At 42.1% G+C, this 25,578-nt stretch overlaps 1 protein-coding gene across 3 annotated transcripts in view; it reads left to right on the top strand.

Annotated features, from left to right (window-relative positions):
• The window catches only part of LOC144688773 (signal-transducing adaptor protein 1-like), a 57,276-nt gene that overhangs the window by 17,641 nt on the left and 14,057 nt on the right, over window positions 1-25,578 (top strand). For all 3 annotated transcript variants that reach the window (XM_078555685.1, XM_078555686.1, XM_078555687.1), the window contains exons 3-10: window positions 3,731-3,850; window positions 5,350-5,406; window positions 6,246-6,415; window positions 7,161-7,292; window positions 9,775-9,844; window positions 10,915-11,017; window positions 13,111-13,206; window positions 14,447-14,518. In XM_078555685.1, coding sequence (XP_078411811.1) covers window positions 3,731-3,850; window positions 5,350-5,406; window positions 6,246-6,415; window positions 7,161-7,292; window positions 9,775-9,844; window positions 10,915-11,017; window positions 13,111-13,206; window positions 14,447-14,518 — 820 coding nt within the window. The remainder of the gene's footprint in view (window positions 1-3,730; window positions 3,851-5,349; window positions 5,407-6,245; window positions 6,416-7,160; window positions 7,293-9,774; window positions 9,845-10,914; window positions 11,018-13,110; window positions 13,207-14,446; window positions 14,519-25,578) is intronic.

Genomic DNA, 25,578 nt, shown 5'->3' with positions numbered 1-25,578 from the left:
TCTCCAAGGCTCTCAGGGAGATTAGTTGAAGGTTTAAAAATTTAAATGGAGCAAAGAAAATATTTTCAAGACATGTCCCCCTCATGTGACTCACATGAGCTGGGACATGAAAATGAATTTTTTCAAAAATTTTAAATTAATAAACCCTTCATGAAACCTCATTCCACCCACGAATGAGGTTTCATGATAAATGCGAAGGCTGCCTGGGCTCTTCGCCTGCCCGCCAACCTTAAGGTTGGATGGGCAGCATTCTTAACAACTTTAATTACTTTCTTAATGGCCTTAGTAGGCCTTTGACAGTTTGCCGGGCGTGCAGCTGAATCGGCTGTGCGCCTGCTGAACTGACTCTCTCTAAATGATGCACGGTGACATCAGGACGCACGCCTGAGGTCACCACACGTCATTTTACGCTTCGGCGAGCGGGCCCTGCACCTGCTCACTGACCCAAAAATTCTTCCTATTGTTTTGTCCGAAAGACTTCACCTGTCTCCGCTCAACAGGATATGATGATCAATGGGCTGCATTTTACAGGCTCCACAGGATATGTTTTCAACGGGGGTGGGGGGGACACTAAAATATGATAGGTGGATAGCTCCCCACCTTGCCACTCACCTCCGGTCCCCATAATATGGACAATTAATGGCTACTTAAGTACCTCAATATACCCCCACTGTCATAATAACCACAGCAGTGGAAGGCAGGCGAGAGTGGTAAGGCTGCTTTTTCACTCAAAGTTGGTGGAAGGGTGGGGGGGCACATCCTTTGGGGGTTGCCCTGTGCACACCCAGGCACCCCCCAAGATCATACCCTGTTTAGTGCCTCCCCACCTGGCCTCTAAAACCCACCCCCTTACCCCTCCAGGTGCCTGCTCTCTCTTACCCATAGAGGCCCACCTTGCCTGTCCCTGGGATCCATTGGCCAGGATTTTTGCAACAACAGAGAGCCTCTCTGTCATTGTATTTTGGCCTCTTCCACCATTTTTGCAGAGGTCCCGCCCTCAAACATAGCACCTACTATTTTCTTGGGGGTGGGTCACATTATATGCATTTGTATGTTGCAGAGGCAGCTGCCCATATAAATAAGCAGCTGGATCCAGCCATAATTAATTTTTGATGACCCAAATGTGTGAAACACAATGTGTGTTGGTTAGACCAGGTAGGAGCAGGTCTGAACTTGTGGAGCCCCTTGGAGAGATGGGGTACCTTTCTGGAGAGGTAGGGTACCCCTTTCGATGTGACCCTGGGACAGCTTTGCTGGAGGTTGGATGACCCTTGGGAGAAGTAAGGTTTATCTTGGGGTTATTAAAGGTAGGCATGAATGTGTGTAAAAAGTGCATAAACTCATTGACTGCCAAGCTCATTGGAACTGTCTAGCATCAAAATGAAATGTCAAAGGCAACTGTCAATGCATTTGAAATTCTTGCTCTTTAAATCTTTTGGGGAGGAAAAAAAGTTCAGGAGTGTTTTAAAAAAAAAAATTCTATACTTGTGTTACAAACAGGAGGAGCTTTAATTTAAACAGCCCTGATTTCTCCACTCGCTACCTGTCTGTGAACAGAAAGGTTTTGATTTTTAATTTTCCCCCTTTTTTATAAGCGCCTTTTTCCCAACCCTTCAGTTTAGAGTTCTCCAAACCTCTATTAATAAACCCACAGCTAACTTGAGAAGGTAAAATAAGAGGGGCAGTTTATCTTTCTCACACACACAATACAGGAAAGGGTTTCGCAACGTCTGCCCCTTTTTACATTTTATACAATAAAAGAGGGATAAGGGAAAGAAAGGGGTTCAGGACAAAGACCATGATTAAAAATAAGAATTATAGTTTTGTGTAAAATCAAAGTCCAATGAAGAGTTCTTTTGCTAAGGCCATCTGGTGTTAGATTCATTTTTCTGGTGGTGTTGATGTCCCAAGGTGAAGTAGGCACTCGGATTGAATCAGTTCTGTAGGCGATAGCACAAAATTTTCTCAGCAGAGTCAGGTTAGATTGGGGCCAGTTGGCCAATCTGGCCAGAGCTTGTTTCTGTGTGGTCTGCCAGTAAGATGATAAAAAGAAGACTGAAGATGGAATCCGAGAGCTGTTTGAATTGCTTTAATTGTACAGCTTAAGTCTCATTCATGTGATGGGGTGGTTTCGGGTTGAGCTATTCAGCTGACAAGGCACCTTTGATAAAATCCATTGTTTTGAGCTGGTATGGTAAAACCATCAGTGCAACGTTGGAGATGAGTCACAAATAACTCTGCCTTTGTCCATAGCTGGCTGGTGCAGATGTCTCATCTACTATCCTTTGTGTTGACTTGGTCAGAATATTTATGCGATGCAAGGAGTGTTACATTCCAGAGGTTTGATGTGTTAGCCTTTGTCCATTTTTAAACTGCTCAGAAACTTCCATAACTACCACCATGTGGTCAGTGGCAGCCATTTTATCAGTCCAGCCATTTGTCCATGTAAAAAAAAAATTAATGAGAATATGGAAGAGAAACAAATTTCTTTTAAATTTTTTTCTTCTTCTTCATCCTGCTTTGGCGAAACACTTCGACATAAGCCTGAGGCCTACCATTATGGGATTATTTTTGCATGGCTGACTTCATAACCTTCCATTATCACAGTCGGGTACTTGCCATTTCACAGCTTGATTGACAGCTGCAAGTGGTTATAGACCTTTTGAAGAGGGACAAGAATCCCAGTCCTTGTTATTTTTAAGGGATTATGCACGTGAATGAAATGTTTGTTCTTCTAAGTGGTTATTTAGTTGAAGGAATGTAAACGTAATAAATAGGTTTTTAATGAATGACAGTCTTTTGAAATAGTCTATAATAGACACTTAAAACTTTGTATTATTTCATCTCAGCATGCCCCTGAGGTCTGCCCATGGTGGATACTGGGTGATTGGAATTGTAGGTGTAAGGGAAAAGGGTGGGGGAGCATTATAGGTTGACAATAATTGGCATAAAGGGTCATGGGGTGGGAAGATGGGTATGAGGGGACATGGGGTTGGGGAGGCATAGGTTGTCATGGATGGGGCATAGGGAATGTGTGGGGGTGTGAGGGCTGGAGGACTGTTTTATGTTTAATTTTTTCAAAACTTCAACACCTTGCCAGAGCATTGAGGCAGACTTGGACTCAGCATTACTCGGCACCTGGCAGCCTCTGCACTCATTCCCATCGACCAACCTGACACCCAGAGAACCCCACCACCCTGGAATGAAAATCTCAACCTCTGGGGCACTTTCTCCCAGATTGGATTTGTGGAGCTGGGAAATGTCCCGACTCTGCTGGGAGTGCAAATCCAGGTGATGCTGTCTTCTTTGTGGGACTGCTTTCAGTTCCAACACTGCCCACTACGGAGTTCTGGTGCTGCTGGGACTGCAAGAGCCACTGGTCCATCAGATTGGCTGGTGGCTCTCAAGGACGGAATTCCTTCCACTGAGGGGTGGAAGTCCCACTTTCTGCTTGTTAAGGCAACCCAGCATGTAACATTACAATGGGGCAGCCTTTATTAAAGTCGGTCAGTTTGTATCCTCATCCCAATGTCACCCACTTGTGTTGATTCTTGGAGACAACTGCCTTTAGTGGAGCCTGAGAAAATTGCATCTTGACTCCTCTGGATGCTATAGCACCACCTCACTAATATTGTATCTTTGCCGCCCATAGTAAATGCAGCATACAATTATAGCACTTCATAATCTTTGAGAAACACATTTATTTTTAAAGATTTCTATTATTTTACAGTATATTGAGAAAATCAATCTCGATGACTTGGTGTCTGTGGAAAGTGAGGACAGCTTTAACAAGGACCTGCAAGTGCCCAACTTAATACTAAAGCTGAAACATGGCGATGTTAAATTAAAGGTAACACTTTATTCTTGATGATAAAGTCCACAGTCCTGGCCCTGGGAAGTTTACATCCCGAGCAAATATTTCTTTTAATTAATATTCTTGTAGCTTGCTTCACCCAAGTCAGAAGACAGCACATCACCCGTGGCACATCTGTCAACATTGGAGAAATTCTAGGTCTGAATCATTCACTTAGGGCATCCACTCAGTCCAGAAACATAAATATGGCTTAAAGCAGCAAGCTGCCTGTCACATAGGCAACAGGGAACAGCCAAACAACATTAATGTTTTATTTTCTCTCCTCTCCTCTCTTCGTTGCCTTTTTCTTTCTGTCCTTTTGGATGAGATGCTGTGTCAGCAATCAACTGATCCGGGCAAAAAGCAGTCAAATGCTCATTTTGTCTTATTGCTGTGTGCAAAATGGTTGACAGACTCATTATTGTAAAATGAATCATTTCAGTTGTTCATTTTGACATTTTCTGAGAGATGTAACAAGGCACTATATAATTGCAAGTCTTTCTGTCTCCATTTTCCTATATTCCTTGTTCTGGCCTCTCAACCTTCCTGTCTGACATAGGGTAGAATTTTCCATTCCGGAAACTAAGACCGGTGGCGGATGTGAAACTTGGAGTGGCTTCCACTGGAGAGAGTGGTGGCTGAGCACACCTTTGTGCTGATCAGCTGATTGACTGTTTGTTTGTTTGATTAATGAATGCAGCCGTGAAGAGCTCGTCGAATTTCATCTCCATGTGGCACCCAAACATTGAGGCCTATTTGAATGGCACCTGGATGGTCTTTCACTCTGCCCCTTGACTCGCCCGCCATTGGACCCCCACCCTCCCCACCAGTCCTGACTTGGTCCCTCCCCTCCCCTGTGCCCAGCCTTTGTGTAGCATGTGTGACAGGCAGCTAATATCTCTGACGGCGTGAAAGGAAGGTGAAAGCAGTGTCTACTGAGCTGAAAGTCCAGGAAGAAGTCTACCTCCCCAGGTGCAAGGCACTTGTGTACAGTCACAAAACAATGTTCCAAATTCCCACTGGCAGGGTGCAAAATTTGTCATGCTTCTCGTGTGTTAGGCTTTTAGTGAGCATTCATGCAATGAAGATGGGGTTCCCGACATAGATCAGCAGGACATGCGACCCACCTTTAACCTGCCATGGAGGTCGGGAGAATAAGATTCCAAACTAATTTCCTGATGTCAGGAAACTGATTTTTGGCCTTCTGTCAAATCTTGTTCCCCTGCTTGACACGATTCCCACAGCTGGCGAGAGCAGAAAAATCCTCCCATAGGCTTATCTTTTTTTCCCCTCTAGTAAGAATGAGATAACAACACCGTAAGAAAGGAAACAATCTCTGAATTTTAGATATAATGAAATCCTATTAAAGCTACAAACCTTCTAGTTGTTATAGAGTCTTGACTGCTGTGAATACTGGGATGGCTCTCCAGGACCTCTTCTAGATGTAGAAATACAAAAACAAAGCTCTATATGATTGTATTTTTTTTCCTCCACAGGCAGATAGCCTGGAGAGTCAAGAGCAGTGGAAAAGCTTTATTCTCACTGTTACAAAGGTAAGCCAGCTCTTATTATCACTTTACTGTCTGCTTTAGCTGTGGCCTGGATGAGTAGTGGAAGAAACACTGTTCGAATCACAGAATTATTATGGCGCAGAAGGAAGCCATTTGGCCCTTTTCTGCACTGGCTTTCTGAATGAGCAATTCACCTAGTGCCATTCGCCTGCCTTCTGCCTGTAACCCTGCAAGTTCTTCATTTTAATATAAATGTAATTCCCTTCTGAATGCTTAAATGTGGTAACTTGAAACCCAACCAAAGGCTAAATAGTGAGGATTATGTAGGTTATTATTTGGACTCTGAAGGATCCTTTGATGGTCTGTTGCCCACAGTCACTTTTTGACATGGTCTGTTTTGCGATACATTGGCAAGGAATACAAGATGGGCATATGGGATTGCGAGCAAAGAAAATGGAATGAATTGTTTGGCCAGAACAAGAGGGATCGCTCCCACTCTGTCCCTCTTCTGCATGTATGTTGTGCCTATTGTACATGTGTCATCTATTAAAATGTCACTTTAAAAAGAAGAGCAATGTACTGACCTCTAATTAATCTCGGCAATTTACAAGCAGTTCCAATTATCTGGATTCCTAAAGGGAGTGTTTGATTGATGGCCTTAAAGGGACAGGTCAATTAGGAACTAAATAGCATAAATATTTTTCTAGTTTCCAGAATAGCGAGTAATGCCACAGGAAAGTGGCATTCCATGCTCTGCTAATACATTTCTAAATAGGTGCAAGGCTTTAAGTAAGGAAAATGTAATATTTTTCATATTAATGGAATGGAGCTGAGAAGGTTGTTTTGCTCAGAATGCTGTGTTACAATATTTCTTTTTGTAGTTGGAGATTCCCAACCTGGCTCTCCTCCCTGGACAGATTCACAGGCTTAAGGAAGTACTGGAGGAAGAGATAAAAGAACGCAGAAAGTTAACACCACCACCTCTCCCGGCACGATCAAGGACTCCAGAGCCTGTCGAGGACAATTATGACGATGTAGAGAACTTGCCCAGGTATCGTGCTGGGAAGTAGGAGGAAGGGGCAAGGGGCTGGCGGTGGGATGAGGGTTGGGTCTGTGAAGAGGAGCATGGGCAACGGAGAAAAGAGGGATATAATCTTCTGGGGTTACGCTTGTCCATCCCCTCATTTTTTATTTTCAGCTAAAGGTGTTGGCTCCTTGCTGCCCTATGGTTCCCGAGGTGTTGGTCACTCTCCGACGCATCACTAAATTGGCCATTCTTCAAGGACAAACTCTTTTGCTGTAAGGGGAGCATCAAATTCCAGCCTAATCATATCCTCATCTGATATCTATAGTTTTAGCAGGAGAATGATGAGAATCTGAAGCACTGAATTCTATCTTTTCTAGTCCAACTCTGGAGCCCAGCTGCCACCTAGTTTGATCATCTAATCAGCATAAACCAGAGATTGAATCTGGGACATTCTATATTTGCACTGTTTAGAAATGGAGGTGTTACTTCAGAATCATTGGGGGAACCCAGATAACACCAGTTATCTGAATCTTGAGCTTGAAATTACACTGTGCATTATGATCCTATGAATATTTGTATGAAATGATATTTTGCTGAAAGGATTTACCTATTTATTTTGAAAGGATCAATATCTCCGTTAAAAGACCAACAAGGGAATTTGATGTGAAAGGGTTAAACATTCTTATTATAACTCTGACTTTGTGCATGTACAAATTTCAGTTTGTTTAAATACTGCTCTGTTTTAACTTTTTACCTTGCATTGTTCCAGTTGCTACTACAAGATCTCACGAGTTGAGGCTGAGGTCATGTTGGAAAGGAGCATGGAGTATGGAAACATGTTAATGAGACCTGGCAGTGATGACAAGAATTTCGCAATTACAACCAGGCAAATGTTCAAAGGGTATGAATGAAATAACTTGAATTCATCAAAATTAGTGCCCCATGGCCTTCTCAGGTCATCCCAAAGCACTTTGTAATTAATAGATGTTGACAAATAACAGATTACTTACAATGTACAGTCTATGCTACATTGGTGAATGCAGCAGTCATTTTGAGAACAGCAGCAATGCCTTACAAGCTGCAACAGGATTAATTAATAAAAGCAGAAAATGCTGGAAATACTCAGAAGGTCCGGCAGCATCTGTGAAGACAGAAACCGAGTTAATGTTTCATGTTGATGACCCCACGTCAGAAAAAGCTGAAGATGTAACAGGGTTTAGGCACACATTGAGGCAGGTAAAGGGTGGGGGGAAGGGGGTGTGGGATAGAGGACAAAAGGGAAAGTTTATGACAGGTTGGAAAGCGAGTGAGATTAAATGACAAAGGGATGAATGTGCAAGGCAAAAGGAGTTGGAAATGGGACAAATAAAGAAACAAAAGATGGGGAGGTGTAAAGGGAGTGGCAGAATCATCACAAAGAGCTGGCGGTTTTTTGAGACAGAGGTTAGGAAATCGGCTTCATAAGACTGTAAAGTGCCTAATCAAATCCCCCAGTTTATGCTCAGCCTAATTGGAACAGTGTAGGAGGCTGAGGACAGAGATCGGAGTGGGAGAATTAAAATGATAGACGAGTGGAAGCTCAGGATTGTGCTTGCAGACTGAATGGAAATGTTCTGGAGAATGGTCAGAACGTTCTGACCATTCCGCAGAACATGCTCAATCTGCACCCCTTCTCCCAGACGTAGGAGGACCCTATCATGGCTCTGGGATGAAGGGAAAGGGATGAAAGCAGAAGTGCAGGAGATGGAATGAACATGGTCAAAAGCCCTCTGTCACTGTGTGCTGGGAAATCCTCAGTTGAGGAAAATAGAAGACATATTGGAAAGACTGGCATGGAAGGCAGCATCAGCCGAACAGATGCATTGGAGATGGAGAAAATGAGAATGGAATAGAGTCCTTCCAGGAAGCAGGGCATGAGCAAGAGTAGTCAAGGTAACTCTCGGAGTCAGAAGGATTCTAATGGCTTTTTGGTCCAATGGAGACTAAAATCAAGGAATTGAAGAGCTGGAGATGGACTGTATAGGTGAGAGAAGGGTGAAAATTGGAAGCAAAGTTAAAGAAATTTTCCCATTTTGGGCAGGATCTGGAATCTGCATTGATAGAATCATCACAATGTACTGGAAAAAGAAGAGGCCTGAATAGGACTTGAGCAAAGAATGTTCCACACATCACACAAAAAGGCAAGCATAGTTAGGGCCATATGGGATCCCATAGCAACAACTTTCATTTAGAGGAATTGACTGGACTGGAATGAGAACTTGTTCAATGTGAACAGTTCAACCAGGCAGAGGAGGGTGGTGGTGGATGGGGATTGGTTGGCCTTCTGTTCATGGAAGAAGCAGAGCACCCTGAGGCCACCTTGTTGGAGGGTAGGGAGTTAGTGAACGACCATAGTGAAAAGGCAATGGTTAGTGCCATGAAACTGGAAAAAAGGGTGCCTGTAGAGGTTGGTTCATCAAACAGCAGTGCCACACGTGTCAGCAAGTTCAATGACACGTTAGGGTTGGACCTGAGTGCTGCAACTTCAGTGGGAGATGGGTTTGAGTAAATGAGAGAAGCAGAGAATTTGTGATGACCACTGCCACTCCAGCAGTCTCTCAGAAGAGTGAGACCAGGAAGGAGGGATCCAGATGGGATGAGAATTCTGAAATCTGTTTTGACTTCAAATTTCCAGCATCAGCAGAAATGTTACTTTTAAACTAATGGGCAGTTAATATTTTTTTGGATCTTGATGTCTGCTTTGTTACAGCATTACCAGCTGGGTCAACTAAGTTTCTAACCTTCTTGAAAATTCTCATTATCCAACCAGTTCTCCAGTTTCACCAACATTTAGCTCTAGAATTAAATCCTTCTAGGAATCAGCAACCCAAGTTTCTAGACATTTGAAGAGGATTGTTCTGGAGGAGAGCTGGGTGGGCAACATTGTCAAATATAACAACTTTAATTCAATGTGCTTGTGTTCACTAAACCACCTTTCTGAGTCAGGGTTATGTTACAAATGTTAGGTATACAATGCATCTTTTTCAGATAAGAGTTAAACTCTCAACAAATTACAATAGCAGAATTTTAAACCTCAAAGGGTTAGGCAGACAACATAGATGCACAAAGCAGTAGAATGATGTTTTTTGGAGAGACCTTGGTGAAGAGCCAAAGCCCATAGTGTAGGACACCCATCAAAGATGAAAATAATTGATTAGCTAATGCCACACTTGGTCTTTATAAGCCTGTGGCTAGTAGAGGGGAGGGAAGACTCAAGGAATTGCACAGTTTTCAGGTCCTGAGTAAATGGAAGTTGGAGTAGGAAGTGGTGTAATGAGAGCACAAGATAATGATCTGAGAATGTTAGAAATGTGGTTCTCATGAATTTTGTGTTACATTTTCAGCAATGCACTTGTAAAGCACTACCGAGTACGCTGTGCAGACAATGGGTACATCATTGAAGTTGACAGTGGAGTAAGTAATCAGCCGTATAATTACCCTCTTTTATATAAAAATAAATAAATAAATTGGGTCCGCATGGCTCAGTTGGTAGATGTACCTTCCATTGTTGTTCTGGACCATATAGAGCAGGAAGGGTTTGATTCCTGGTGAATTATCAGATCTGAGCTAGGGTGGCAGTAATGATGCTGCAATTGATCTTGAAGCCTCTGAGTTAGAGTTAAAATCAGCCAATGTTCTCATACCAAACTGCTATCCCATGAGCAGTGTTGGAAAGTGTGATTGTGTAGATGTCAGATGAAGTTAGTGAGCTTGGTGATATTGCAGCCCATAGCTGCTAACGCTTGTGTGGAGGATCACACTTCAGTGCAAACAATTCACTGAAGTGCTGGAGGAGGATAATATGTGGAACTATAGCCCCAGGAGGAATCAGCATCTACAGGACAGAAATGTGTGCTCAGGTGACTTTCTTTAAGAACTTTTTTTTTGGTTGTACGTGACATTAACACGATTACTATTCTTTTGGCCACTTCTAACCCAATATTGATTCTTTGCTCCTGCATAAGGAAGCTTGAAGTTTGAAACTCTGAACTATTAAGTGCACTTTTTTGCACATGGGCTCCATTCACAACCTGTTCTGCAAACCTTGTATAACCAAGCAAAAATACATCTTCACATCCCTAGCATTCAACTCTTAATCACATATAACACCTCTGTCTTTAGCCCCAACAACACATGTACTTTGCATTGATACTATGTGTAATGTTGGTGAGAAATGATTTCAGCATTGCCCTAATTTTAAAGATCTATAATGGTAGACTGGTGTTAAGACCCAATCTAATTCTAGAGCAAAATAAAATGAAACTTGCTCCTCCATGCAGATGTTGTGGTTTTTTTCCTTTAGTGTCAGCATTAGCCCTCCCTGATATAGTTTACAATGTAACTGCAATGTCATTGTAAGGCAAAACCCCTTCACACCAACCATACAGGTGCAGTGTGGGATAAAAGCACCCTTAAATACCAATCCTCTGTTTTGCCTTAAACAAGTAAGATGAAACTCTTATAAAGTCTCTGATATTTTCCAGGTCTTGTGCAACAGTATGCAGGAGATAATTGACTATTTTGTTCAATACACCAATGGAGCTTTGAAGCCTTTGGAAAGATCTATGGACTATGAAATCAACCTGAGTATGTTTACCTTTCATTTTTCATAATTTATTGGTTATTTACATTTAGCAATTTTATTGAATGCATGGGGTTTCAACAATGTCTTGCCAGGGAAGTGAAGTCTAGGAGAATTATTTTGTGCAATGTATTCCTCCTTTATACACTGTCAAGAAGATATAATTTTAAAAAATTCCAATAACATTAAAATAAGAGTTCTAGGGTCTGTGTCTGTGTGTGTCTTAATTGGATTAAAGCCAGCTAGTCTGGATGCTTTGATGTATAGTAGTTTTGAGATCTTAATTAGATAAATGTAAGGAGAGTAGAAGGTAAAGTGTAAATTTGCATTTATTAAAAACCATTCAAGACTGCGGGTGAAATCTTGCACCTAGCTAGAAGACACCAAGCATTGTCTTTTTTCAGCTTGCTAATAAAATTGGTGGGATGGAAGGGTGCTATTGTTAGAAGAGGTAAAGTTAAGAGCATAGCGATACAACGAAAAATTTACATTCAAAGAGACAGATATGTATAAAGGAGATTGTGTAAGGCAGAGGCATTTTAAGATCCAACAAGTGTGAGAACCCTCCAGCCTGTAAGCCTCAAGTCTGTCTGCAAGGACCCAGAGCTGAAAGAAACTAGTTTTGAATGAGAATGTCCAGGGCATGCTTTGTCAGAGGTCTGTTTAAATCTGAGTTTTATTGTTGCCTTATTGGGGTGTAACTGAGTCAGATTAATTAGGGGATTTTTGTAGTTTATAGTAGTAATTTTGAGTATGTATGTTTTTATAATGTTTCTTGTATTAATAAATGTTTAATTTAGTTTTATAAAAAACACTTTGAGACTCTGTCTTATTACTACTGAATTCAAAGCCTGCATCTCGAAACATACAAATTGCAAAAATGGGTTATGACAGTTGTTTTAAGTTTCCCTCTGGGATTTGAACAACTCAGCCTTTACCATCGGCTGTGGCATAATAACAAAGAAAACATGGAGACTCTGTCAAATTTTAAGTTTTGCCATGGATAATCTCTTGGTTACACTGATCCTGGCCATTCCCATAAATGGTCTGAGCATCTTATGGTTAGGGGCATACCTGTAGTACCCAATATTTAACTCAATGATAATATAAACCAGACATGTAACCATAATGTTTCCATATGGTTATTTGTGTTGTTTCCAGGTTCATCTCTTCAATCTCTTTTGAAGCTAGACCAAGCAAACACTTGGTGACATGAGGGCAAATGTTCCTTGTGAAGCTGCTGTCAACATACAGAGCAATAGTTGAGTTGATTCATTTCACTCAAGTTAGTACAACCTGTCATGGCATTATAATACATGGCCCACAGCACTTGACCTAGGCTGACAATCTAATGTAGTACTGAGGGAATGTCAGTGTTACCACTTTTCTGAGTAGTCGATGACTATTACAAATTACAGAGGTGGGAATATTAGACTGTTAAGCCAACATCTTGTTTACCTGTTCAGGTGAATGTATTTAAAAAAAAAAAGTCAGTCTTCCTGGTGTGGCTCCCTCAGCCAACACATTAAAGAATAGATAAACTGGTCACTCATCTCAGTTACTGTTTGAGTGACTCGATGTGTGTAAACTTACTGCCATATTTGTCTATATAACAGTGACTGTACTTCAAAAAATTCTTTAATTGATGTGAAACACATTTGGATGTGTTTGGGATGCTATATAAATTCAGATTCTTTTTACATTTGCTTGTCAGCAGTTTAACTCTATGTAGAAGTAATGCTGTGGATTTGCTTGTTATATATGCCATTCTACTAGCTTTTATATTCCCTTTCTAATCTATTTCAAAGTGAAAAGATTGAAGGGTTAATTTTTACCTAAACCAACCTGGTGGGAAATTGACATGATCTGATTGGCTGCTGCCTGATTTTACTTTCGATTGACTTTATGTAAAATGGACAGCTGGTCCAATCCCGTTGGGTTTCTACCAGGAGAGTTGGGTTAAGATTAACCACCTCTCCCAAGTTTATTCTAAAATTTTGACTTGGAGGAGATACATGCTTGAAACCACCACTGCAGTGATCTTGCATAAAACACCAATCTGAGTCATGTTTTACTATCCATGAATCTTGTTATTTAGGTTTTGTGCAGGAAGATGTTGAGAGTGGAGAATTGATCCACCAGAAGCAACAACAGGCACCCACAAAAACACCAACCAGGAAACCGCTCCCACCAGGTAATCTGATAACTGAGCAGTGACTTTGTCTGGGCTGTTCTCGCCTTTGAGAAGTGAACAGCCTACGAGAAAATTCCAATTATTGGGCATCTGACGTTAAGGGGAAAAAAAGAGTCAAGATATTGACTGTTTTTTCAGACTGGGGAAGGTTGGGTGGGGGGGATTGCCTCAATGAAGATTACAAAGAGGATCAGCAAAATTGACACTGTGGGGAAGGATCAAATGAGGAAATATAAATTTAAAATTAATTTATGATTGGAAAGGAAAGTCAGGGGAACTATTCTACCAAAAGGTAATACATCTTTGGAATAGGTTAATGGGTAAATAATGTGAAGCTGGCAGTATTGTGAGTTCGAAGGGAGTTAGGATTAAGTAGATTGAGGATTTCCCCATCAGCTCTATTATCTGGAGAAATCATTGGTTTCAGGGTGTGTGTCATAATATCGTCAGTAAATTCTAGAAAGCTGAAACAGAAACAGTGCTGGAAATGCACAGTCCATCTATCAGTAATTGAAAGATGAAAGGCAGGTGCATGTTTCTGGGTGGAAACCTTTCCTCAGGAAAAAGTGTGACTTTATTAGAGGACTAACTGAAATGAGTAGAGAAGGTGGCTGGACTGACCAACACAATGATGGGAGGCAAGGAGAGAACAGCAGCAGATAAAGAATAAGAGGACCGAAATGCTAACTCCTATTACTAAGAAGCCACTAAAATGTTTTAACAGCCTGTGAACAGATTATAAAATTGGGAAGTGCTGGATGATATAAGATCTTCTAAATCAGACTTTTAAAAATGTATTCAAATAACAAGGGAAGTAAAATGCTCCAATTTAGAAGAGCCTGATTGGAATGTGAATCAGTGAAAGTGGCAGAAAATTGGAGATGTATAATATTTGAATTTGTTAAAGACAGTGTATGTAGGAGAAAGGTGAGATGCTGGTTGTGTTGAGCTTAAGAACAACATATAGAGTCAAAAGTTGGAAAGGCTAGAGTGAGCATGGGAAGGTCAGTTGAATCAGTGGGTCAGAATGTTCAGGCTTTTGCTTGTGGATAGTGACTGCTTCAGTGAACACTAAATTTGATTTTAATGTTTCTGGTATAAAACGGTTTTCACTGAGCAACAGAAGTAAAATCCATCATCATAAAACATCAACCAATTTTCCTTTTAATCTGTCTGAAGGACTCATTCCCCTTGTTTCTTTATTTTTCCTGACTCCTGCATTTTAAATCTTTCTTCACAGTTAAGGAAGAGAAACTAAGTCCAAAGATTCCTATAATATTAGAACCAGAAGGAGAGTACATCAATGCTGATGGTAATTTCTTTTCCTGTCTAATTTCCAAACTGCACTGTTGAAATATTAAATGTGATTTATCACCCCTATTCTGCTGTGATATGTTCAAATACATTATTTGTATTTTTATTTTCCAATTTTCACTCACTGTTTTTCTGACTCCTGCTGGGTAGGATTCCACACGTTTTCATCCATTACCTTATTCTAACGACCAGTTCATTTGAGAGTGTAAGCCAGTAAGCGTAGCAACTCTGACAATTGTGCCCTCACTCAATATCCACACAGACACCGTCTAGTAGAGTTAACTACAGTCATCAGAAATAGAGCTTTCATTAGCCCAAGGATGCTGATGCATAGATCTCAGTTGGGCTTGGCTAACGGTGCAAAGCTAGGAATAAACTTGGAAGTGCCAGATCGATATGTATTAGCTCTACATTGAATAGTGACTTTAAAAATTGAGCGGTTTAGGACATTGTATGTGGTCAGTATTCCAATAATAAAACTATTCTAATTCCTATCCTAGAAGAAACTTTTCATCTCTGTAACATTTGTGGTTGTTTCAACATCATGATGTGTGAGCTGACAACTTGAGAAACTGAATCTTGGTGACTGGAAGTTATCTGGATCTGCTTGGAGCCAAAAGGCTAATTAAGATGTTAACCATAAGCTGTCAAGAAGTATAAACTCTGATAATACTTGAGGCACTGACAAATCCCTTTAACAACCGGGATTATGGGCAGAATTTAGCTCTTGTCAGGCGGGAGCGGTTGGAAAGCTGACCGCTGCCCATGACCAGGGCCGGAAGGCGATTTTCATGCCAGTTGAGGCCCACCCAGCATGAAACGTGAATGGCAGCGTTGAGTGCTGCCTGTGTGTGTGTGTGTGTGTGTGTGTGGGGGGGTGGAGGAGGGGTGGGGTGGAGGGAAGGGAGAGGAGACACGGAGAGGAGGGCGGGCGAGCGCAAACTGCGCGTGCGTGCTTGCAAATCTCTGAAGCACAGAGTTGCCTCAGGAAGATGAAGAATTTTCAGAAAAATAAATAAAGGCACAAAATGTTAGAAAACATGTCCCCTCGTGACTCTGAGCAGGGACACGTTATTAATTAAATTTAAATTTTATTTTTATGTGCTTTTGGAAACCGCATCCTGCCCTTGGATGAGGTTTCCTTTTAAAAAAGAAAAGTGCAAAGGCCATTTGGCCTTTACACCTGCCCACCAACCCTAAGGTTGGACGGGAGTTATTAACAGGCCTTTTAATCGTTGGTGGATGCGTTGCTGATTCCCGCGTGTGCCCACTGACCGAAATATTGCGCGACTGCACGTTGGGTGCTCGCCAGATGTCAATGCGCGTCATTTTGTGCTTGAGTGAGTCGGTTGCCCACCTGCCGAGGTGAAAATTCTGCTCTATATCTATTTAGCAAGATCACATTTCCCTAGAGGTGCTTAGACTTCAGAGTTCACAGCCTGGCAAGACTCTGTTTTAAAATTCTCATCCATGTTTTTAAATCCCTCCACGGCCATGGCCTTGTCTTTCCCTATCTTAGTAACGTCCTACAGCTCTATAATCTTCTGTGACCTCTCTGTTCCTTCAATTCCGGGCTCTTGTGCATCCCAATTTTTATTGCCCCACCATTGGCCGTACCTTTTCTTTTTGGCTGCTTTTTCTACGCATTTCTCTTTCGTAAATCACTCTTCAAAAACTTGGTCAAAGACATAAGGTTTAGTCACCTAATCCTAGTATCTCCTTATGTAATTTGGAGTCAGGAGCATTATTAGCAAAAATCTATGGAATACCTTGGGTTGTTCTTGTGATGTCAGGTGCTATATAAATGAAGGTTGTTCTTGTTGGTTAAGACTACTACAGTAAGTAATAGTCATTAACACATGGCTGCACCTAATCAGATAAATTATGACATAATCCTTTCAGGCAGTGTTCAAGAATTTGCAGTAACTCAGCAGTTGATATTTGTTGCTAAAGAAGCTAAATATCTCACCTACAATCTACAACCACACCCTTTTTGACACAACTCGCCTGTGTCACTATTTTATCAGTACGTTTTTTTTCTTTCCTAGGATGTGGGTGTCATGGCAAAACCATCATTTGTTGCCCATCCCTAACTACCCTTGAAGGTGGTGGCAAGCTGCCCCCTTGAACCTCTGCAGTCCCATCTGGTAACTATTGTTAACCATTGCACTGGAGTGGTTAATCCGCTTTCAAACTCATGTGGCAGAGGCTAAAACAACAAGTTGGATTTTGTGCAGGCAGCAGAGATCCCAGAGCCAATTGTGGGAGGTGACCCTGCTTCATTTGGTGACGGGACACAGGGAGGCATATTCCTGGTGTTGCCCCCCCACCCCTCCACTGCCATCATCTGTCCCGCAGGTAGGGACAAGTACTGAGGCTCTTTCTGCAGAGAGAGGGCACCCCTCTGGCTGGGTACCCTGAAAGAGGTGTAAATAGGGTTAGGAGAAGCTGGGGCCAGAGAGGCAGGCCCCGACAGTTGGGGCAGGGATTGTGAGCTGCAGGTGATGCCACTGTCAGTGTGCAGCCACTGCTGCCAGGGGTCCTCTCCATGGGCCATGGAGGACCCCCTCCCCAGAGCCCACTGGGAAGCTGGCAGGTTTCATTGGGCGCTCTCAATATATGGCATTGAGCTCCACCCCACCACCCCGACATAGACAAAATTTAAGTCGCTCTATTGGGCTCCCAGTATGGGGTGGAGGGGGACACATCTGCCAACTTTCCTGCCAATAGCAATATAGCATGGTGACAGAAAGATGTGGCACACCCCCTGGCATTTTCCCTTCTCCCAGCCCATTGCCATAGGGCTAGTAAAATTCTGTCTAATATTTCTGACTATTTTTGTCTGATAAATTCCAGAGTGTAGTGGTAACATCAGTGGATTAGTAATCCAGAGGCCCAAGCTACTGCTTTCCACCATAGCAGCTTGGACTTTAAACTCAGTGAGTACCTGGGATTAAAAGTTAGCCTCAATAATGGTAAACATGAAACTATCATTGTTATAAAAATTCATCTGGTTCTCTAATGTTCTTTAAGAAAGGAAATTTGCCATCCTTACCTGGCCTGGCCCACACGTGACTCCAGACCCACGGCAATTCTTAACTGCCCTCTTAAAATACCTAGCAAGCCCATCAGTTATATCAAACTGTATAGAAAAGTCGATAAGGAATGAAACTGGATGGACCACCTGGTCGCAACCAAGGCACCAGAAACGACAACGGCACACGCAGCCCTGTCGACGCTGAAAAATCTTCCTTGCTAACATCTGGGGGCTTGCGCCAAAATTGTAGAACTGTCTCTCGGACTAGTCAAGCAACCATCTGACATAGTCATACTCACAGAATCATAACTTACAGACAATATCCCAGACACCACCCTCACCATCCCAATTTTATATCCATCTCCCACCCCTGGGGGGTGCGGGGCTGGCTATAGAATTCAGTCCCCGATCTGGGAGAGTTGATGGAATAGTTGGCACTTCTTTAAACATAAGAATTCAAAACTTCCTTTCATATCCAATTGACTCTGGTTCAGTTGCAGTTACACTGAACATCTAGCATTACCAAAGCACCATGTTGTAGTGACGCCAAGATGTGTAGCATAACTGCACCAGCACCGATATGATGTGTCGAATGGCCTCCATCTGTACTGTAACCATTCTTTAATACTGGGTATGTCCTGTCTCACTGGCAGGACAGAGCCAGCAGAGGCGGCAGCACAATAGCATACAGTCAGAAGGGAGTTGCGCGGGGAGGACTCAACGCTGCTTCCTGACCCCATGAACTCTCATGGCATCAGGTCAAATATGGGTGAGGAAACCTCCTGCTGATTACCATCTACCACCTTGGCTGATGAATCAGTATTCTTCCATGTTGAACACCATGTGCAGGGTGGCAAGGACACACAATGTACTCTGGGCGGGGGTCTTCAATATCCATCACCACGAGTGGCTTGGTAGCACTATTACTGACCGAGCTGGATGGTCCTAAAGGTCATGGCTCCAAGACTGGGTCTGTGGTAGATGGTGAGGGAACCAACAAGAGGCAAAAACTTACTTGACCTTGTTCTCACCAATCTACCTGTTGCTGATGCATCTGTCCATGACAGTATTTGTAGGAGTGACCACCACACAGTCCTTGTGGAGACGAAGTCCTGTCTTCACCTTGAGGCTAACCTACCACCATGCTAAATGGGAGATTTTGAACAGATCTAGCATCTCAAAACTGAGCACCCATGAAGCGCTATGGGTCATCAGCAGCAGCAGAATTGTACTCAACCACAATCTGTAACTTCATGACCCGGCCTATCCCCCACTCTACTAACAAGTCGGGGGAATGGACCCTGTTTGGGAGGACATGCCAGTGGCAGTACCAGGCATATTTAAAATGAGGTGGCAACCTGGTGAAGTTGCAACATAGGACTACTTACATGCCAAACAATGGAAACAGCAGCCAGAGTAAGGGTATGTTTTTACAATAACTCTGGATCTGTACTGACGATAAATGAAAAGTAAATTTAATGTAGATCAGTAAACTTATTTTGGAATAAAAACAGAAAATGCTGAATTCTTAGCAGGTCTGGCAGCATCTGTGGAGAGAAGCAGAGTTAACATTTCAAGTGGAATATGACTCATCTTCAGAACTGAAAGAAGGTAGAAATGTGTTGGGTTTTATGCTGTTGAAAGGGGTCAGGGGGAAGAAGAACAAAAGGGAAGGTTTGGGATAGAGTATAGGAGAGGTTAAATGACAAGGTGTCATGGAACAAGGAGTTGTAACAGTTGTGGTAAATAAACAAGATATATGGCCAGAGTAAGTGAATGACAAAGTTATTTTGATATCAGCAAGATAAAAGCAAAAAACTGCGCATGCTGGAAATCCAAAACAAAAATAATACCTGGAAAAACTCAGCAGGTCTGACAGCATCTGCGGAGAGGAACACAGTTAACGTTTCGAGTCTGTATGACTCTGTTGACCTGCTGAGTTTTTCCAGGTATTTTTGTTTTTATTTTGATATCAATTTGATTACACTTCCAGTCCAGAGTTAGCTCTGGAATTGGTTACTTATTTGATAGCCCTTTGACTGCAGTGTAGAAAAATTGGTGTAGATGCTCCTGAGAAAAAGGTGGTAAGGGTTTTAAACTCTGATTTCTTGTTATTGAGCAGTTCCCTATATCTCCTGGTCAGGAATGCTCTGTCCTAATGCAGAGTTTCAGTTCTAATGTACGAGAATTCAGAATCCAACAGATTGAATGAGTGCTTCAAGAAGAATTTTTAATCTGGGAATCATCATTAACATCACTATGATGCAAATAAAATCCAATAGATTGACTAGATTCTATAGAGTGGAAACTCATCATGCTATTCTATGGGGTTCCATCATTTTTTATATTTTATTAAATGATAAAATACAGGATATTTAGATTTGAGCTTCCAAATGCTGTCACTGAGCTGAGATGTACTTAAATGATGCACAATCTTGATTCCAGATACATGAGAGTCACAACAGACCTTACATGAGGATGCACAAATCAGACATAAGGAATATGAAGGAATAAGGTTGAGACACCTTGGCTCCTTGTGATGCCCCTTGCTGCCAGTAAACTCTCCAGCAATCACTGGGCTCCATTTGTGTCTTTTGCTCAATGGTCTATGGAACTCTTAGACAAAAACAGAATTACCTGGAAAAACTCAGCAGGTCTGGCAGCATCGGTGGAGAAGAAAAGAGTCGACGTTTCGGGTCCACACGACCCTTCAACAGAACTCTTAGGTTCTCTTTCCTTAACACTGAATTACACTTCCGTAATTCTGGAAAAAACATCAACAAATTTCAATACTTCCTGGGAAATATGCCCCATTGTAAATAAATTTTATATCACCAGAGCTCCCCTCCCCTTCACTGCAAAACCTATATTTTTGTATACTTCATTTTCTACCCTGTAATCCGATTGACTGAATATTCCATGAAGATCTGACAAGCTCATGTTCCACTGTGCTACCATTATAGCTACTACCAGGCATATGTCATGCGTAAAGCCACTAGGTTTATTTTTTTCCCCAAAAAAAACCTAAATTGTGGATTGTAGTCCATAAACACTAATTTAAAACCCAGGGCTTGGGAGAAAGACAAATTAATTTACTAAGCTGCCTTGGTCATGGGCTTATTAAAGTACATGATTTGGTGTTGTTAGATTTTTCTTTTTTTTGTGAAGCTGTTTATTAGATTTTCTGAGGTTTGTAAATTGCTTCTCTGAAGTTTTCTCTTCTGTTTCTCCTAAATGCCAAACACATTGTGGCAATTGCTTGCTTGTATTTCCACCTTTATTGCGCCATTTTCTACACAGACTCGAATCAAGAATCAGGTTAGTGGTAGCATTCTTGCCTCTAGGCCAGAAGTTTATAACTTTAAACTCTCAGCCCAGGGCCTTTGGCACATACTCTAGGCTAGCATGCCAGCAAAGTACTGAGGGAGAGCTGTTGATGGTGGCATCGTTCAGATGAGATATTAAAGCAAGATCCAGTCTATGGCCGGGATTTTCCAGCCCCGTCGTGGGTGGCACCCGCTGCGGGTAATGCGGCGCCCCAGCCAGAAGTCCATTGACTTGCGGCAGGACTGGAAGATCGCGGCAGCGGGCGGGTGTGGAAAATCCCATCGAATGTCTGATGGATATAAAAGGTGTCATGACAATTGAAGGGCATGGGACTCTCCCCAGTGGCCTGCCGAATGATTATCCTTCAACCATAATTAGTAAAAACGGATAATCTGGTCATTCATCTCATTTTGTTTTGTGGGATCTCGCTGTGAACAAACTGGCTGCCATATTTCCATACATTACAACAGTGATTGAACTTCCAAGAGTATTTCATTGGCAGTGAGTTGTTTTGGGATGTTGTGAACAGCACGGTGTTCTTCTGAATTCATTCTTTCCCAGGCCCAGAGTTCATGAGAGTTGGTGAATATGTTGTAGCCTCCTACATCTCTCCTGCAACTCCTTGTTTGAATCTTTCCAAACAAGTATTTGCCTTTACTACATCAAATGATGGTTTTAACCATCAACAGAAATGACATTCTTTGCCTGTGATACATTATCACTCCTCAGCCACTCTGCAGCCTTTGATATGGTCAACCACACCATCCTCCTTCTTTGCCCAGTCCTTAACTGGTTTTATACTTACCCATCTGATCATTGCTGAGGGATTTCTATCAATAACTTCTTCTAATTCCTACATCATCAACTGAGAAATCATCATCAAAAGATCCATGTTTGAGCCTAACCTCTGACGTCATCTGAAAAAGATGTCAGCTTTCACATGCAGATTCATGACCCAGCTCTACCTCTCTGCCACTTCTTTCAACTTCTCTGCTGCTTCTGTGTAGTAAAGCTGCTTGGTAACATTAAATTTTAGATAAGCCACAATTTTTTCTAACTAAAATTAGGAAGACTAAAGATAACTTATTTGACCTCTGCTCCATACTCTCGTATAAGATAAAAGCAAAATACTGCAGAAGCTGGAGATCTGAAACAAAAACAGAAAATGCTGGCAAAACTCAGCAGGTCTAAGAGCATCTGTGGAGAGGGGAAAAAAAACAAAAAAAGTTAATGTTTCAAGTCTGTATGTCTTTTCTACAGAGCTAAAGAGAAGTAAAATGTGATGAAATTTATGCTGTTTAAGGGTGGGTGGAGCAGGTGAAGCTGGATAAAAGACCAGCGATAGGTGGAGGCAAAGGAGAGATTGCCAGAGATGTCATGAACAAAAGGTCTAAGGGGTGTTAATGATAGTGGTACTGGCTAAAGGAGGTGCTGATGGTGGCATTAAGGTTAGAAAGCAGAATGTGATAATAGTAGGACAAGGGTAAGCACTCTAGAAAGCACAACATGAACAAATGACAGATGGCCCTTATGGGGGGAGGGGAAGGTGGTGGGGGAAAAAAGATTGAAAATAGGATAAAAAGTGGGGATAAGCAATGAATAAAAATGAAAATAAATAGATAAAAAATAAGAATTAAAAAATGAAGATTAATATTGAAAAAAGGGGTGTGAGGATGGAGGACAGAGTTCATTGTCTGAAGTTGTTGAACTCAACGTTAAGTCCGGAAGGCTGTAAAGCGCCTATTGGAATATGAGGTGCTGTTCCTCCAGTTTACGTTGGGCTTCACTGGAACATTGCAGCAGGCCAAGGACGGACATGTGGCCATGGCTTGTAATGAATATTGGTGGACGTTCTTCCCTCCCTTCCTTGACCTCTCTGTCTCAAGTTTCGGTGATAGACTGTCCACCAATATTCACTACAAGCCCAACGACTACCACAGCTAGCTCGACTACAGCTCCTCACACCCCGCTTCCTGTAAGGACTTCATCCCATTCTCGGTTCTGTCGTATCTGTTCCGATGATGCCACTTTCCAAAACGGTGCTCCTGACATGTCTTCCTTCTTCCTTAACTGAGGTTTCCCACCCACTGTGGTTGACAGGGCCCTCAGCCGTGTCCAACGCATCTCCCACGCCTCTGCCCTCACACCTTCCTCTCCCTCCCTGAACCATGATAGGGTTCCTCATGTCCTCACTTTTCACCCCACCAGTCTCCGCATTCAAAGGATCATCCTTCGCCATTTCTGCCAACTCCAGCATGATGCCACCACCAAACACATCTTCCCTTCATTCCTCCTGTCTGAATTCCGTCAGGACCATTCCCTCCAGTACACCCTGGTCCACTCCTCCATCGCCCCAACTCCTCATCCCCCTCCCATGGCACCTTCCCATGCAATCGCAGAAGGTGCAACATCTGCCCCTTTACCTCCTCCCTCCTCACCGTCCAAGGGCCCAAACATTCTTTTCAGGTGAAGCAGCACTTCACTTGCACCTCCTTCAATTTGCTCTACTGCATTCACTGCTCCCAATGCAGCCTCCTCTACATTGGAGAGACCAAATGCAGACTTGGTGACCGCTTTGTGGAACATCTTTGGTCTGTCCACAAACATGACCCAGACCTTCCTGTCGCTTGCCATTTCAACACCCCATCCTGTTCTCATGCCCACATGTTTGGCCTGCTGCAATGTTCCAGTGAAGTCCAACATAAACTGGAGGAACAGCACCTCATCTTCTAATTAGGCACTTTACAGCCTTCCGGACTTAACATTGAGTTCAACAACTTCAGACCATGAACTCACTCCTCCATCCTCACCCATCTTTTATCCTCTTTTTTTTCAATATTCATCTTCATTTAAAAAATTTTTAATTTTTAATTTTTTAATTCTTATTTTTTATTTTCATTTTTATTCATTGTTTTATCCCCACTTTTTAATCCTATTTTCAATCTTTTTTCTGACCACCATCCCCTCTCCCTCAAGGGCCATCACTTGTTCATGTTGTTCTTTCCAGAGTGCTTACTCTTGTCCTGCTGTTATCACATTAGCTTTCTGACCTTAATACCAACATCGGCACCTTTAGCCAAAACCACCATCATTAATACCCCTTAGTCCTTTTGTCCATGACATCTGTCAATTTCTCCTTTGCCGCCACCTATCACTGACCTTCTATCCAGCTTCATCTGCTCCACCCACCCATAAACAGTATAAATTTCATCTTATTTTACTTTTTAGCTCAGAAGAGTCATACGGACTTAAAGTTAGCATCTGTAGAGACAGAATAAAACAGTTGTTAGACCTGCTGAGTTTTTCCAGCATTTTGTTTTTATTCCATACACTCATCTCTGTTTCCCTGCTCCAGCTACTGAACCCAGAGTATACAACTTGACTCCCAAATTATATAGTTATAAAGATTTGCCTATTTCCAGCTCCAAAACACTTCTCAGCTCTGGCCCTACCTCTGTCTATCTGTAACCGAAATGTTACCCATGCCTTTGATCATCTGCAGATTCATCTATTTGACAGCTCTCTTGACTGGCCTACTATCTTTCACCCTCAGCAAACTTCAGCTCATCGCAAATCCTGCACTAATTTTTTTCATCCTTATTGACTCCACATTGGTTCCCAGTTCACCAAAGCCTTAAATTTAAATTCTCCTGTTTCAATCCCATCATTCCCAATCTCGGTAGCCTGCTCCAACTCTACAACGCCACCCAGAATCTCCTTTCCTCTGCCATGGGCCTCTTGTGTGGCTGCCCAACTCCTCTTTATCACACCATTCACTGCTGTGCACTCAGCAACCTAGGCTGTATACTCCAGGATTTCCCCACTAAACACCTCTGCCTCCCTATCTCCCGTTGGTCAATACTGAATTTCTAAACCGTTGACCATGAAACAGCTACTCAAAAACAGAATAGTTTATCTTCACTCATTTTTGCAGCTCAGTTACTCAGTCACTACAATAATCCAATATATGGATTTTAATTGATTACACATTGAAATACCGATTGTTGCAACTCTTTGGCAATTCCCCCATTGAAGAGGTCCATCATAGAATGTCCAATGAAAATAAAGACATGATTCTTCCTGTGACTATTTGTGTCCAGTTTTAGAATAGGTAATCCAGAAATATCTGAATAATAAACTGGGCAACAAAGTGGCGTTTCCCTTTTTTAACTTAAAAAAAAATGACAAGGAATAGGAAGCCAGTCACACATCTGCCCCCTTTTCTAACCTAAGGCTTGAGAACAATTGTCAAGTGCCTATTTGGCTTTTGATCAGCTAATTCAGCATTGATCAAAGATTGATCTTGGGAACTTTAGTATCACATATGGCAATGCACGTAGCCACTATCTTGACACTCTGTTGTTTCTCCATTTGCTTTGTACTAATGGGATTTGTTGGAAGCCACGTGAGAATTCTCTGATTTACTCTTATTCAGACTGATATTTGATTGACAAATCATTTTTCCAATGGGCTTCTTCTCACTACTTTCCCAGAGATCTGCTTTTATTTAAAAAAAAATAAAATACATTTTAAATTACAATCACTGCTATTGTTCTTTAGTGGCTCAGTTCACCATTCAGTGTGATACTGAGCTTCACAACCAGCAAGATACCACATTTGGTCCCCAGTCTATACTCCTCCATCGTTCAAACCATCCTGGTTCCATTCTTATCCATCCATTGTAGCCAGAAAAT

The sequence above is a fragment of the Cetorhinus maximus genome, chromosome 13 (assembly GCF_964194155.1).
Source record: "Cetorhinus maximus chromosome 13, sCetMax3.hap1.1, whole genome shotgun sequence".
Classification (NCBI taxonomy): domain Eukaryota; kingdom Metazoa; phylum Chordata; class Chondrichthyes; order Lamniformes; family Cetorhinidae; genus Cetorhinus; species Cetorhinus maximus.
The sequence above is the reverse complement of the archived record's forward strand: the minus strand, read 5'-3'. Positions and strand labels throughout refer to the sequence as shown.